General features: G+C 40.1%; 1 protein-coding gene across 1 annotated transcript; it reads left to right on the top strand.

The window, feature by feature from the left end:
• The first annotated feature begins 1,865 nt into the window (after nucleotides 1–1,865).
• LOC115087627 (keratin, type II cytoskeletal 5-like) lies at nucleotides 1,866–11,850 on the top strand. The gene is made up of 9 exons (XM_029595036.1): nucleotides 1,866–2,452; nucleotides 2,760–2,974; nucleotides 4,092–4,152; nucleotides 4,361–4,456; nucleotides 5,271–5,435; nucleotides 6,174–6,299; nucleotides 7,327–7,547; nucleotides 8,009–8,043; nucleotides 9,788–11,850. The coding sequence occupies exons 1-9, from the start codon at nucleotides 1,973–1,975 to the stop codon at nucleotides 10,009–10,011; spliced, it is 1,623 nt and encodes a 540-aa protein (XP_029450896.1). The 5' UTR covers nucleotides 1,866–1,972; the 3' UTR covers nucleotides 10,012–11,850.
• The last annotated feature ends 586 nt before the right edge of the window (nucleotides 11,851–12,436 follow it).

Genomic DNA, 12,436 nt, shown 5'->3' with positions numbered 1-12,436 from the left:
TGCTGCTCAAAGTGGGGAACTGTGGGAGCAGAATGGGCCCGCATGGGATGGAGATGATGGGGTTAGAGTGACTAGTAGGGAAAAGGGAGGTAAATACAACCTCCAGTGAATTCCTCCAGATGTCAGCTAGCATTGTATAAAGGTGCGCAAAGAACAGAAAGATGCTACCAGCAAATGGAAAAGGGGTCCCAAGGAAGCATAAATGTCTCTTTGTAATTAGAAGTTACAGTAGAATAAGTGTACAAAGATAGGATATTTACTAAATACCTCACCAACTCTTAATACCAGACTATGCTACGTAATGGTGTACAATATAGAACAAGATACCTGCCCTGATCAATCTGTTTAAAATACACTGTGGGAATTCTCTGTTTTGTCAAGATTTCAGCCATATGCAGGAAAAAAAAGAATGTTTCATTCCTGTTCCACTTTCAATAAATTACAAAATCTTCCATACAAAAGCAGGGGCGGGAGTACTTGACTTCCACACAGGATGCCAAATGTGGACACAGAGGGGTCAATTTTCAAAGGGTTTAGGCTCCTAGCTTTTGGAGTTAGGCACCTAAATTGGCCCTTTTGAAAATTTACGAGGGCTGAGTTCCTAAATTTAGGAACCGGAACCCACATTTGGTCCTATATTCAAGCGAGCTTAGGTTCCTAAGTTTTCAGCTGAAAATTCACATAAATGTAGGTCTGCTATTCATTTGCCTAGACTTAGGTGCCTAGTTCTGAAAATCAGTGCTAAGCTCCTAACTTTGTCTCTCTGCCCTAACTCCGCCCTATAGTCACCCATATTTTAGGTTCCTAAATTTAGGAATTCAGCCCTCGTAAAGTTTCAATAGGCCAATTTAGGGGACTAAATCCAAAAGTTAAGAGTCTAAACCCTTTGAAAATTGGCTCTTCTGCTCTTTATATATATATAATTTTTTTTTTCTAACTCCATAAAAATGTAATTGAGCCCTTTCCAGTCTTTATTATAAGGTGGTCATGCACATGTTTTTGAAAACTGGTCATGGCACTTGAGGGCACCAACATATTTACTTTGGCTTTCTAACATTTTTGTTCTATTTAATTTCCCAAAAAATTTAAAAAAGAAACTAACCAAAATGTTCCACTTCAGTAGCACTGATTCTCATTACTCAACCCTTCAGAAGACGTACGACAAGGAACACAATAGCAGAAACCTTCCAGACATGTTTGTGGTTTATACTTTGCTTGTATGAACAGATTCCAGAATTCCTCTCCCATCTCCCCCATCTCTTCACTTTGTACAACAAAATTACAGACCTATATATATAATATATACAGACATATATAGTAATAAAAAGAAGACAAAAGCATCTCCAAATATCCAAATGTTCCCTGTTTGCAGAAATTCCAGCTGTCAACCATAGTTGAAAATAAAAAAGACAAGAAGGTGACTGTGAAATGATAAGTAGAGAAACAAACCCATCACTTATGTCTCAAGATCAAATTGTTCAGGCTGTGGAATGTGGGCAGTGATATACTATGCCGCAGAGGATGGGCTATTGGCACAAAGAGTTATTGATGTTGGATAAGCAACTTTAAAGGGAGATATTGCAGCAACTTGTTCACTTTGTCGACAAAACCGCTAGCACTCCAATAAAACTTACAAAGATATCTTATTGTCTACCAACCAGGATTAGAAAACAAGGGGTAAGAAGATGCCAGTTATTTCCAGGTATCCAAGGGCTGCCAAAAATGCAAATGTTTATGTTTCTTACTGCACAATAGGAGTATTTCTGATGAGCTCAGTGCTTAGATAGCTGCAAGGCATGCCAAGCCCACTTGTACAAGTATGATGATTAACAGTAGGTACATCCTTTGTGACCAAACCCATCTCTCCAAGCGGATAAAAGGGGCAGTTCTGACCCTAAGACATTCATTCCTCTTCACTCTGTGCTTGACATCAGCAATACTTGACTGATACTTTTCTAATTCCTTATACATCATGTTTACTTCTGGGCGCACCAGAAAGGGCTTCAGTGCCTCTTCTGCTGTTATTCCAGGCACCCGAACCAGCTACAGCTCAGTGACCATGTCTCGATCTGGAGGAGGAGGAGGTGGAAGCTATGGACGTGTTGGCAGGGATGGTAATAGCTTTGGCAGCAGAAGTCTTTACGATCTAGATAGAAGCAAAAGAATTTCTATTGGTGGAGGTATCAGCTCACGATACGGATCTGGTGGAGGAGCAGCTAGCGGGTTAGGGTTTGGTGGAGTTGGAGGATCCTTTGCATTAGGGGGTGCTCCATTTGGTGGTGGACCTGGGTTTCCTGTTTGCCCACCTGGTGGCATCCAAGAAGTTACCATCAACCAAAGTCTCCTAACTCCACTCAACGTGGAGATTGATCCTACCATTCAGAAGGTACGGACAGAAGAAAGGGAGCAGATTAAGACACTCAACAACAAATTTGCCTCCTTCATTGACAAGGTAAGCCCAGTCAATTAACCCTTTTCAGAGAAAATGAGAATATTGTTTAGATAATTTCATGTGTGGAAAAACATACAATGATTTGCCTGATGTGATTTTTATTTTTTCTGTATTATTCTGCATTTTATATTTTTTGCAAATTTCTATTAGCATTAGTTTTGAATCCTTTCTGAATCTCACCCCAGAAATTAATGACATTGCTCTGCTGATGCTTTTGAGGAATTTCTGCCAGTTTGCTAGTGGGATATATATATATATATATATATATATATATGTTTTTGGTTTTTTTTTTTAAATCGTATTGTAGGTCCGGTTCCTGGAGCAGCAGAACAAGGTGTTAGAGACCAAATGGAGCCTCTTGCAGGAGCACGGACATAAAACCACCAAATGCAACCTTGATCCCATCTTTGAAGCTTATATTAGCAACCTGCGGAGGCAGCTAGATGGCTTAGGAAATGATAGCATTCGACTGCAGGCAGAACTGCGCAACCAGCAAGATAACGTTGAGGATTTCAAGAACAAGTAAATGCAAAAGCTACTACTTTACAAAAATGCAACACAAGTTCCGCACAATTCAGCTTGTTTGTTGTTGTTGAATTGTCTTGTTTATTTGTTTGGTTTTATGGTTAACTTTTTATGTTTCTGATATACTCCACAGAGAAAACGTTTGCTTGGATCTGCGGAATAGAATTTCCGTGAACTTAATAAATAAATTACTGATTGGCTGCTTATGATGATTCTTTCTCAGATACTGAAGAATTGTGAAAATTAAAAGAAATATTATCACTGTAAACAAGCAATGCAGTTTACTTAAAAACCATTTAATTATTAAGGGCATATTTAAAGCCATTATGCTGTTTGAGACTTGTGTATCAGGGTGTATTTTCCAATAAGCTTCCACCATAATTTACATGAGGGTAGGGTCACCATCTGGCTTTGTTTTTGCAGGATGGACTGATGCAGTCCTGGTTTTACCCTACTGCATGCATGAACTCATAGTCCTGTGCTTTTCTTAAGGAACGCACAACTGTAAATCTGTATATATAACGAGAAACAAAAAAAAAAAACAGGATTCTCTCTTTGATCTTCTTAGTATTTAGGTACTTGCCAGGTTCTTGAGGCCTGGTTTGGCCTCTGTTGGAAACAGGATGTTGGGCTTGATGGACCCTTGGTCTGACCCAGCATGGCAATTTCTTATGTTCTTGTGTTCTCTCAACCTCTTGCAGAACGGAGCCATCTGATAACCCTGTGTTTTTACATCACTTAAAAGTACATGTGAAAATAAGGGCATTTTCTGGCCATTAATGATCAGGCAGTATTGTATGGTTTTGTATAATTAAGCTAAGATGCAGGACAAGCAGTTTTTATTCTCAGGGACCGGGATGATAATCATAAAATTAGAACTAAATGGCAGTTCTAATTCTACACTTATGCTGGAGAAGAGATTTTATTCTTTAAACTGGAGTACTATTGCAAGATCATTTGACAGCTGCTTCATAGCTAAGCACTAAGCAGAAACCTGCTAACCTGGCAGCAGCTCTGGCAGTGCGTTATGCCTTGCTTCCAACATGGCACCTGCCCTATCCATTACAAGGAGTGAAAACCACCCACAAATTCAAATCTCTTTCACCCCAAACAGGTATGAAGATGAAATCAACAAGCGTACCGCTGTGGAAAACGACTTTGTGGTGCTTAAGAAGGTGAGCAGTGACATTAACCATGGCCTGGAAAGCGAGGCAGGTAGCAAGGCTATTACTGAAAGAACATAGGAATCTTAAGTATCTTGATTCCAACCCCAAAAAGAACTTAAGAGAGACAATTTTATCTTTCACTGAGGCTTCATTCCATTGACACCAAGGACAAACACTGGATTACACATCTGAGTTAAAACATTCTGCTATATTTCAGGACGTGGACGCTGCCTACCTGAACAAGGTGGAGCTGGAGGCTAAGCTGGATTCCCTGACCGATGAGCTGAACTTCATTAGAAATTTCAATGATGCGGTAATTATTTTCCCTGTTCTATATCTACCTAAGGGCAGTTTTTTTTGTTACAGCTAAGGATGAACTTAACTGGTGACAATTCAGATTTCAGCAAGGTTTCCTATGTCTAGACTGGGGGTGGGCAATTCCGGCCCTCGAGGGCCACAAATGTTGAAGATTTTCAAGTGGGGTAGCCCAAGCCTGCATTATGCACGCCATCGATTATTGTAATTCGCCGCATGCTGGACTTCCAACGTGTCATCTTAGGGTCCCTGCAGATGCTGCAAAAATGCTGCTATCTAAATGTTTCCTGTTCCTCAAGGCACTACAGTTTTCCCATTTTGCACCAGTTGCACTGGCTGCCAGTGGTCCAAATAGTGCATTTTAAGATTCTCACATTTGTTTATAAGGTAAGTAAGGGAGGATACTCCTGGTTATTTGCCAGACCTGCTAGAACCTTATGTTCCAGTCACTCATAATGCACGGCTGATAAAATAGTGTTAGCGGTACCTTCAGTGAGAGAGGAACACCTCCCAAAAACCTCTTACATGGGTGATCTTGGCGACTGAACCCACTTTGTGGAATTTCCTTCTGATTGCACTGGGTGCAATTCAGGATTACAAGTATTTTCGAAAGAAGCTGAAGGGGCAGGCTTTATTGTTTCAGCAAGTTTTTAATTAGTTTTAAAGATGTATTTTTGTGTTTTGTGTCTGTTTTATGGTTTATGAGATTGCTATTGGTTGTAATCTGCCTAGAATGACTTTTGCCGACACAACAGAATATAAGAAATTGCAAATAGATAAATAGCGAACTTGGCTGGTTTTATAATTCACAGGAACTCCAGCAGATGCAGTCACAGATCTCAGACACCTCAGTCATTCTGTCCATGGACAACAACAGATCCCTAGACCTGGACAGCATCATCTCAGAGGTCAAGGCTCAATATGAGGACATCGCTAACCGAAGCAGAGCTGAGGCTGAGTCCTGGTACCAAAGCAAGGTAAACAATCAGGCAGCTAGAGGTTCACAGCACGGTTTGCTGACAAAGGAGAAATCCTCAACAGAAACATCTGAAGAAGGGACCTGTGGGGGTCTCAAGATCTCATGCACAACCCCATCTTTGGATAATTTCTATGTTGGCCTTATACAATACATTGGAGGTTGTGCTATAAACGAAACGGTGATGTATGTAGATGCTCTATTACATTAGCATCTAGAGCTCTTAAGTTTCCTTCTTCAAATGTTGTTGCAGCGGTTACAGGAAAGGCAGATGTTATTTTGAAACACAGTTGCCTTATTATTAACATTAATAGAAAAAACTAATCAACAGTCAACAGATGTTACCTGAAGGGAGGGAAGAGCGGAAGAGACTTACTGTAGAAAAAAATGAAAGTGTTTGAACTCATGCAAACAGTATGAAGAAGGTAGGACGAGGGTGAGTGTCAGAAGAATAATGCCTTTTATTGTTCTTCAGATCATCTTGGCATTCACTGTCTGTCTCTTCCCACACGCCTTCTATTAGTCACAATTCGTCTTATATCCTCTCTCTTACTGTATGGACCTATGTACTAAAGGGTTTCTCTCATTTCATGACTGTGAGACAAAATTGCTCAGAACAAGTGTCTATAGATATACAGCATCACATTAGGCACTATTTATTATATACAGAGAGATAGGTATAGGTATAAATATATGTTCTAAAGCTTACATATGTTTTGTTGGCGGTGTTGCACTACAGTATGAAGAGCTGCAGATCAGTGCTGGCAGACATGGGGATGACCTCCGTAACACTAAGACTGAGATTGCCGAGCTGAACCGCACAATACAGAGGATTCGGTCAGAAATTGATAATGTGAAAAAACAGGTATGATATGCTTTTTTTTTTTGGGGGGGGGGGGAATTTTGCCACTGTGCACATGTGTTCAAGATTGGAAGTAGAATGGGTCTATGAACTTCAACTGACCACGTTAAAAAAAAAAATTGCCTTTTTCATATTATGCCATTTTTTTTCTTTTCGGTCATTACAGTTAACCAGAAATATTACTCAGACTCATATACAGCTACAGTATTTATATTTAGGTGCCATATATACTTGTTAGGCAAAACAAAAAAGAGCAATAATTAAATCCATTTAAATTAAAATTAGTAAAGAATGCCCCCCCAAAAAATCTATTTAAACAAAAATAAAGAAAAGCAAAGTATTTTTAAAGGTTCTTTTTTAATTCAATGCTGGTAAAATCCAATTCCTAATTTCCTGGATTATTTTCTTTGGAAATGTTAAATGAGTATTTGTTAACCGCAGTGTTAGAGACAGTACACTGAAGAGGTATACGAACTGCCATTTGTCCAATAAAAGAGAACGTTTCAAGAACAGTTTTCTCTTACCTAGTAAATAACATGTGGAGTAAAGCCAGGCAATCATTTGCAACAAAGCTGACAGCTCCAACCTTCATCTACAGCCTGTTTTGGTCCTACAGATTTTAAGAATATTAGGCATCTACACTTATCCATACTGAAAAGAAAACACCTTTCACAATCATTTTCCATAAACAGCAAAGTGAACCTTTTGTTTAAAAGTTCTTTGATATCATAATTAAGCCATATGCATTTCTTAATATTGCCTTTGCTGCATTACATTGTCAACTTTTTCCATTATGTTAGCCAATTCTTGTTAGAAAATTGGCCAAGATTCCACAATTAGTACAAACGGTACTACTAGCTTGTTAGATTACTACAGGGTGATAAGGAAGCTCGTGCAAAATAAGCTCTTAGTAATTGCTGCACTGAACCTGCCTTATTGAATCCAACTTGACAGAAAAGAAGACCCCACTTTAAGTGACTAATAAAAAAAATAAAGAATTCAATTAAGACCTGTTCTCTTCATTTTACAGAATGCCAATCTACAGGCTGCTATTGCAGATGCGGAGCAACGTGGTGAACTCGCCCTGAAAGATGCCAAGCAGAAACTGGCTGAACTGGAGGATGCCCTGCAAAAAGCTAAGCAGGACATGGCGCGTCAGCTGCGGGACTACCAGGAAATGATGAACAGCAAGCTGGCCTTAGATGTTGAGATCGCCACCTACAGGAAGCTGCTGGAAGGAGAGGAGGGCAGGTTGGTTGTAAACCCTGTTTTGCCTTCAACTCAGCTACAAAGATCGCACCCCCCCCCCCACCCCATCCCACCCACTCACATCAGGAAAATCAATCAAACTAGAATGGTTTCCAGTCTAGGAAGTGATGCAAGTGATATGCTCTTCATAGAAAGAGTGGCAAATGCTGGAACAGCCTCCCACTGAAGATGGTAGAGACAAGAATTATATCAGAATTCCAAAACGAATGGTGCAAACACAAAAGATAAGTTAACACTGGGGAAGGGATAGTAAAGCTGGACTTCAAGTAGGGTCTATGGCACTGTAATAGGAAGGGAGAATGAGCAGGAGTAGATGGTCCTGGAGCTCTTTATCTACTGTTATATTATTTTTAAAGTATGACTGTATATGCTGATTTTCTTAAAATATTACAGTATGCTGTTCAGCTGAAATTTTATCTTTCTTTGTTTTGTTTCTCCAACAGGATCTCAGGGGATGGAATTGGTGCTGTCTGCGTCTGTAAGTCACTTTTGACACATGGCCTACTGTTACTGGACCAATTGCCTTTTCTAATCAATTCTTTGGCATGCTACAGGTCAATGGAGGGGTGGAGAAGTAGCCTAGTGGTTAAAACAGTAGCTTGTAAATCAGAGAACCTCAGGGCTCAAATTTTGCTTCTCCCATTAATGCTCCTGGTGACCTTTGGCAATCACTTTACTCTTCATTGCCTCAGGCACAAATGTATGGCCTGATTTTCTAAACATTTTCCCCATAGACACAGAATGAGAGAAAAGCCATGAGACAAAGCTAACATGGATTTAGGCAAAGGAAGTCTTGCCTCACCAATTTGCTACATTTCTTTTTGAAGATGAAAATAAATGTGGATAAAAGTGAGCCAATTGATATAGTGTATCTGGATTTTCAGAAAATATTTGGCAAAGTCCCTCATGAGAGACTCTTGAGGAAATGAAAAAGTCATGGGATAGGAGGTGGTGTTCTGTTGTGGATTGAAAAAATGGTTAAAAGATAGAAGACAGTGAGTAGGGAAAGTAGGGAGAAAGGGAATAGTGGAGTGCTCCGAGGATCTGTACTAGAACTACAGCTTTTTAGCATATTCATAAATTAACTCGAGATGGGAGTCACAAGTGAGGTGATCAAATTTGCTGATATAAAGTTGTTCAAAGTTATTAAATCACAAGAGGATTGTGAGAAATTGCAGGAGGACCTTGCAAGACTGGGAGACTGGGCATCCAAATGGCAGATGAAATTTAATGTGGACAAGTGCAAAGTGATGCACTTAGGGAAGAGTAACCCAAACTATAGCTACACAATGCAAGGTTCCACTTTGGGAGTCACCACCCAGGAAAAGGATCAATGCATTATCATGAATAATATATTGAAATCTACTGTTCCATGTGCAGCAGCAGCCAACAAAGCAAATAGAATGCTAGGGATTATTAGGAAAAGAATGGAGAATAAAACAGAGAATATCATAATGCCTCTGTATCGCTCCATGGTGTGACCCCACCCCCAGCATTTCTGGTCACCGCATCTCAAAAAAGACATAGCAGAATTAGAAAAGGTACAGAGATAAAGGGAATGAAACAATTCGCCTATGAGGAAAGGCTAAAGAGGTTAGGGCTCTTCAGCTTGGAGAAGAGACGGCTGAGGGGAGACATGATAGAGGTCTATAAAATAATGAGTGAAGTGGCATTGATAATCACAAATCACTTTTACTCTTTCAAAAAGTAACAAGGCTAGGAGAACATTCAATGAAGTTACTAAGCGATACATTTAAGACAAAAAGAAGAACATTTTTTTTTACTCAATACATAATTCATTACCAGAGAATGTGGTGAAAGCTATTAGTGACGCTGGATTTAAAAAAAGGTTTGGACAAGTTCCAGGAGGAAAAGTCCATAAACCATTATTAAGGAGGATTTAAGGAAATCCACTGCTTATCTCTGGGATAAGCAGCTCGGAGTCTTTCGACCATTTGGGATCCTGCCAGGTACTTGTGACCTAGATTGGCCACTGCTGGAATCAGGATTCGGGACTTGATGGACCTTTGGTCTGACCCAGTATGGCAAATCTTATATAAGTCTTAGTAAATCAGGTCCTTAGATTGCATGTACTGTGAAGCAGGGAAACACCTCCTGTATCTGAATTGCTATTCTCCTTGAGCTTGAGTTTGGCAAGGCAAGTTAATTAAACCTATAATCCAAATCCAAACTAAGATCTCTCCATCTGGGTTTTCTTTCAGCTGTGGTCAACTCTAGCAGTGGATCTGGATATGGAGTAGGAGGTGGAGGTGGAAGTGGGCTTGGCTTTGGAGGTGGACTCGGCCTCAGCGGAGGCTCCTTCAGCACAGGAAGTGGAAGGATGGGAGGGTACAGCACTTCTGGTGGCTTCAGCTCTGGAGGAGGAGGCGGGAACGCCAGCCTAAAGATTGTAACAAAAACCTCTTCAGTTTCGAAAAGGTACTAAATGGCTCAAGGTAAAGTGCAAGCCATCAGCGCCCAAATGACAGCAGCAGCCCTGAAGATCATCGCCAGCCTGAAGAAATGAACTGTGCAAAATATGTTGATAAGCTGACCTAAACATCTTACTAAGGAAGAGACGTAGCAGTGACAGAACCAATGCCTCCTGGCTTTCCGCATTAACAATGAAAGACATCTGCCTGGGATAGGCAGCTAAGGAAAAATGATAAAGTATTGTTCAGGTGGAGTTACCTCTTCAAAGAAAGCTATATTATCCTCTGAATACCGGAGGGTATTTCAGAAGAACATGCAAAGGTACTAATACCCTCCATCAAGTATATCTTTTTTTTTTTTATGCTGGGCCACAAATTATTTTTCATAAGTGTTTAAAATTTCCCCCTTGCAGGTCTTTTGAAACCCTTGGGAAAGCCATGCTCAAAACCAGGTGACCAAACATCTGATATCTGATTGGTTCATGCAGTGTCTGATGTCATCATGGCATCACAGATGAAGGGAACCACTTGGTTCTAGTAAGGTAACCTGTGGCTCTTTCCCAAGACATTCAAAGGACGTAGCAGAGCTACACAAACAGAAATGTAAAATGAATGAAGAGTTAGCAATATTGATTAACAACTTGTACTTTATGTAGAGTGTTATCAATAGAAAGGAATAGTTTCCTTTTAAATGCAACAACCACCTGAATGGACGAGTCTGTTCTAGGGAAACTCTGCAACAGACATGGGGAGGGCAATAACGACAGCCATTTCCATGGATAAAACACCATTTTACCCACAGAAATGGGCTGGTTGGTCACTGCCCTGTCTCTACGCAAGTAAAAGTGCATTCATGTCAAAAACACATGGACGTTTATCTGTGTATTTTTGTAGGCGTTTCTAAACCAGGATTAGGTTGGGGGAGCATCCATGTGCACAGTTTTGCATATTTAAATTGGCGTGCTTGGTTTTTGCCTGAAAAAGTACCTGTACAAAAAACAAGCACAAATTTGAGCGGGTACTTTTGAGGAGGGCAATAATCGATGCAATAATCGTCCCTGTAGTTTTGCATTGATTACTGCAGCAAGCCCTGTAGGTAAAAAAAAATATCCATGGGGCTTGGTAACCACAGGTAGCTCAATTATCTCCCCCAATATTCGTTTGCTGATAATTGTAATACCTCAGAAATTGGCTGCATCATTAAAAATGTCCTGAGAGCTGTTTTTTTCCCCTGCACTTAACAACCACATGGATGTTGCTGCTCTTTACCGTGGGTCATCTCTGCTTTCCATTAGCCAAGCTCTGGCTGTGGCATCTGTTGAGAAGGCCATCTTCACAGCTCTGAGTTGATCTTTGCCTCTGAATTTCCATACTTCATTCTTGTCTTCAGCAGCTACATTACAAACAAAGAATTCTGGACTAGATAGCTTTAGTGGTTAACAGTACAGCAGTGTACAGTTCAGTGTTCCTGCAAGTGAACTGTAGTTACACAGATCCCATGTTCATCCCATTTCCTCTTTGTCCTTCATGGGCCAATGCATAAGATGGGGCCAAAAAAATAATCTAGCTCATTGTCACCATTCAATCATTTAAACTAGGAATGTTCTCTGGCTACACTAAAAAAAAAATGATTCGTTTTTCAAAGCAATCTACTCTAGCCAATCTCCATTTAGATGCCAGTTCTGGGTTCTGATGGCAAGTGAGGTTGTTTCCTTTTTAAGTGCAGCATCTGCTGGAATTTGTGTAATGCCATACGCTCTGTCTGTAGCACTGTCGCCAATACTTGGCAATTGCTTTTGTAAACACCTCTTGACTGTCTGAAACATTCTTCAATAAAGAGTTGTTAACTTAAATGTGTAATTGTGATGTGGTGAATGTTGTTCCACAATTAATTGACTGTTACACGATGACCATCGCAATGTCTTTTGGCCTCATCACAGCACAGAATGAATCCTGAGCTGGATGGCCTCCACTGTGCCATCATATCAGGTCCTGAATGTTTATTAATATATTCATTGAAACTTGATGTCTGGGAAAAGCAGAGTAAGAACAATGTCTTGTACTGAACCAGGATAGCAGGGGAACATGTAACAAACTGAAAATAAAACAATGAATTGCATCATATCAATTAGAAACATAAGAATGAAAGAACTGCCAAGCTGCGTCAGGCCAGGTCTGTCTGGCCCAGTATCCTGTCTATGACAGAAGGGATGTGTGAACAATTCAAAGTCAAAACACAAACCAGGTAAATAGCCTCATTCAAGTTTGATGGAATTTTAAAATTTTCATCCAGTTGTCTGAGGAAATCAATTGGATTTTTATCAGCAAACCTGGGGAAAATCCAACCAGATTCATGGAAATCTGCACGGACTCTGCTTGCCTTGCCACTGATCCTGCAAAGCTAGCAACTCTACATTGTTTTATATTTTTTTTAAGTTC

The sequence above is a fragment of the Rhinatrema bivittatum genome, chromosome 3 (assembly GCF_901001135.1).
Source record: "Rhinatrema bivittatum chromosome 3, aRhiBiv1.1, whole genome shotgun sequence".
Taxonomy (NCBI): domain Eukaryota; kingdom Metazoa; phylum Chordata; class Amphibia; order Gymnophiona; family Rhinatrematidae; genus Rhinatrema; species Rhinatrema bivittatum.
The sequence above is the reverse complement of the archived record's forward strand: the minus strand, read 5'-3'. Positions and strand labels throughout refer to the sequence as shown.